General features: G+C 36.0%; 1 protein-coding gene across 1 annotated transcript in view; it reads left to right on the top strand.

The window, feature by feature from the left end:
- The window catches only part of LOC108725661 (dipeptidase 1), a 109,643-nt gene extending 106,377 nt beyond the window's left edge, over window positions 1-3,266 (top strand). The window contains 5 exon segments of the mRNA XM_018452845.1: window positions 38-337; window positions 769-971; window positions 1,792-1,952; window positions 2,247-2,376; window positions 2,804-3,266. Coding sequence (XP_018308347.1) covers window positions 38-337; window positions 769-971; window positions 1,792-1,952; window positions 2,247-2,376; window positions 2,804-2,935 — 926 coding nt within the window. The 3' untranslated portion in view covers window positions 2,936-3,266.
- The last annotated feature ends 624 nt before the right edge of the window (window positions 3,267-3,890 follow it).

Genomic DNA, 3,890 nt, shown 5'->3' with positions numbered 1-3,890 from the left:
CTCTCAGCACTTGCAGTTCGCTGCATCGTCGAGAGGTAAGTGCAGCTAACCGTAATGGGAGTGGAATACTCGAAAATAATGTACCGCGATCGACAGAGTGACAATTGTATTCAACTATATTTCTAACTTCTAGAGATTTTGGAGGCTCACGGGAGGGGCAGAATAGCTTCTCTGATTGGAGTGGAGGGTGGGCATAGTCTAGGAAGTAGTTTAGCCGTTTTAAGAACACTTTACCAGCTGGGTGTACGGTACCTTACACTGACACACACTTGCAACACTCCGTGGGCGAAAAGTTCGTCGGTGGAAGACGACGATGAAGATGGTAAATTAGATACAAGTTTGGAATAAACATTTTCTTCAGAATGAACAGAGCTGAAACTTGCGAACTTAATCTCATAAAGATTCATGAATCCACAAGTATAGTTAAAAAAATTAAATTGCAATAAAAATTTAAAATAAATAAAATATCTTTGATCAACTTTTTTTCTGAAACTGTACATATTTTTAAAAAAAACCTATATGTATAATATTAAAATATTGTATTAAAATTTTTTTTCTACATACAGTTTATCGTAGCATTTTGCTATTTCATCAGAATCAGAAGATGTTATCGAAAATTAATATATAATATTAATAAATAATAGATGATATATATATATTATATACAATATATATATAGCCTTTTAAAAGATTTATATCATAATCTTTTTAATATAGATTCCATAAAAACATAAACAATAAAATAATATTGATTTCAATATTTTTCAGGCGGAGGCCTGACAGCATTCGGCGAGACGGTAGTTAAAGAAATGAATAGGCTCGGAATGTTAATAGACCTCAGCCATACTGCGAGGGCAACTATGAGGGATGCTCTAAGAGTCAGTAAAGCGCCGCTCATTTTTTCACACTCTTCTGCGTTCGCTATTTGTAATTCCTCCAGAAATGTGCCCGACGATATTCTTAAGCAACTGGTAAGTATACAGAAGTTTTCTATAGTTTGTAAAATCCATCTAATATATTGTTTCTTATTTTCCATTAATTGTCCCCATTAGAAGATAAAAAGGATTCTTTAATTACAGTATATACATATATATATATATATATATAATTTATATAATAATAATCCTATAATTTTCGAGAAATTTAAACAAAATTTTTGTGCATTCCTTTTTGCAGAAACTATTTCAATAATTATATATACAACATTAATAATTGTTAGAATATCGTTGCGAGTTAAACGATTTTCTTGCGGTAAAATTCGTGCTTCGTAAACAATTAACGATACGAAAGACCAACACGATGTCGAAGATAAAAATCTTTTTCTTTTTCACTGCCTGCCTTCTCAGATCTTCTTTCAGCGGGCAAATAATTATCCCAGAACGGCGCCAGGAGTTCCAATAGCAGCTCGAAACATTTACTAGCGGCGATTCCTTCCTATTGTCGAGTTTCGTGCTCCATTAAGGAATGTTCGGTTCACTCTAGCTCGTTAAGAGGCGAATTATCAAGGTCGAAAATTAACGGCACCGAGACGACGGTGAATGTGGTACCGCGATAACGAGGTCTCCCTTTCCAGCGCTCGTCGATTCTATCGATCCCTCTGTCGCTCCGGGGGTTATACGTTTCGTTTTCGAAAGGCACGGCTAGAATATAGTTTTCCCCGTGCACTAGCGGAAAATTACGCGTTACACCTCTCATTGAGCTGGCTTGAAATTCCTGGTGCGACGGTGCGAGGCACGTTCAAATAGCGCAACTGTAGAATGACGCGCTCCATTCTCACGTGCTTGTTTCCAGGCTGATAACGGCGGACTAGTGATGGTCACGTTTTACAATTATTTTGTGAAATGCGGACCTCAAGCCAGTGTTTCGGACGTGGCCGAACACATTTACTATATTAGAAATCTGATTGGCGTGGATTATATCGGAGTCGGCGGAGATTTCGACGGCATCAACAAGTACGTTGAAAATGAGATAAGTCAGTGCGAAATTAATTAATAATATCTTTGAAAATATCGCACGCAGGCATTGTGCCTTGATCCTCAAATAATTTGCATGCGCGATGTTCCTTCGGTGATAACTTAAGCCAAAATTCAATTATCACAATCTCTACAACGTTAACTATCGTAAAAGGATTGATCCTTTACCTGAACAAATTAATTTTTAGTAAATTATATTGCATAATTTTTTAGCAAACAGAACATGAAAATTGCATTTCTAATTACGTGTGAAACCTCTTTTTCTCTCCGTAGAACTCCTCGTGGTCTGGAAGATGTTTCGAAGTATCCCGAACTATTCGCCGAACTTCTCCGGAGTGGCAAGTGGGACGTGCTTGAGCTAAAGAAAGTCGCCGGCTTGAATTTACTGCGAGTTCTCACACAGGTTAGAGTCGATTAAGGTTTAAGATATAGTTGTATATGTACCTTATATGGCGCTCCTGCGGGTCTTAATATCGTCATATTTCTACTGTAGCAATGCGTATTGCTAGACTCGCTACATTACACGACTACGCAACTATAGCTTTCCTTAGTCGTACACATAAATTGTCGCTTTTATTTAACAAGCGTGAAAAGAAATGATAAATTTTTATTATACAATGATTGTTATTATTATTTGCTAGCAGTTCACAAGTTTATAATAATCCATAAAAATGATGCAAAAAAATATCATTTAAATATTTTCTTAAAATAAAAAATAGTATAATAATTCTATAAAATATTATTAACATTCTATAAGGTATTATAAATATTATCAATAAGGTAGTACATATTAATATAATGAAACACCAATATTAGTAATTTTGCATCAGGTAGAACGTGTGAGGGATGATCTGAGGACAGCTGGGATTACACCGCTTGAGGAATATCTTCCAGACTCACCGGACACGATTGGCAACTGTGCGCTGGATATTAACTCCGTGCAAAGGGTCACGGAAGTCTGATCGATCGACTGTATGCATTGCCCGACGACACGCAAATTAATCTTATGCCAGCACGACCGTTCCACGCAGACGGGTATGGCCGGAAGACAACCAGTCATGTCGAGAGCATGGATTCAAGGCGAAAATTCGATTATCTCGTTTACTACGATCTGTACGCTTGCGAAAGTTCTTCGAACCTCGTGTGAAAGCTCAATTGAACGTCGACATTTGCAAAAGCTCAAAATAAACCTACCTCGATACCTGTTTCACAAAGGCGACGAGCAGCGGATATCGATTATGCTTTACTTAGAAGAAGGTATATTTGCACGTTATATTAAAAAGTAATTATTAAATTATGTGTTATCAATAAGTAATCATAAAAATATCAAATTTTTAACGTAAATTGTAACAATCTTTTGTACTTAGAAAAATCAAACATTAGTAATAATAAAAAATCTATTTGAAAATAATTTTTTGTGATATGAATCTGAACCATACTTCTTTTGTAACGATTTTGTTTGTAAAGATATAACGATTTTATTTATAAAAATTACAGATTTATAAATTATAATTATATCTGTTCGTCGCCGTTAATTACCCATAATACACAAACAGACTTTTCTATTTGATAAAATTAGCGAATTATAACAGGCTGGTCGTTACTTTAAGATCTATATTATCTTACTGCAAATATCTTCATGATCATGTAAATATCTAAATGATAAGCGATGCGCCATCCAATATTCGCGTAAAGATAAAGCGTCATTTCGCCGATGCACGAGACTGTTTCTAAACTTCGATGTCTTCCTCTCTTGGAAACGATCGTAATATGTGTGTGAAACTGTGAACCCCGGCTGTATACCTTTGAACGTCTTCCTTTCCCTCATTGCACCGACGAAAACACGTGCTCTACGAAGCGAATGTCTGTAGAAGGAAGAATCGATATCGTGTTCCTACGAGCAGCATACATGACGCT

Source organism: Mycetomoellerius zeteki, unplaced genomic scaffold (genome assembly GCF_001594055.1).
Source record: "Mycetomoellerius zeteki isolate Tzet28-1 unplaced genomic scaffold, Tzet1.0 scaffold35, whole genome shotgun sequence".
Taxonomy (NCBI): Eukaryota; Metazoa; Arthropoda; class Insecta; order Hymenoptera; family Formicidae; genus Mycetomoellerius; species Mycetomoellerius zeteki.
Note: the sequence above shows the minus strand (reverse complement) of the source record. Positions and strands in the feature narration are given on the sequence as shown.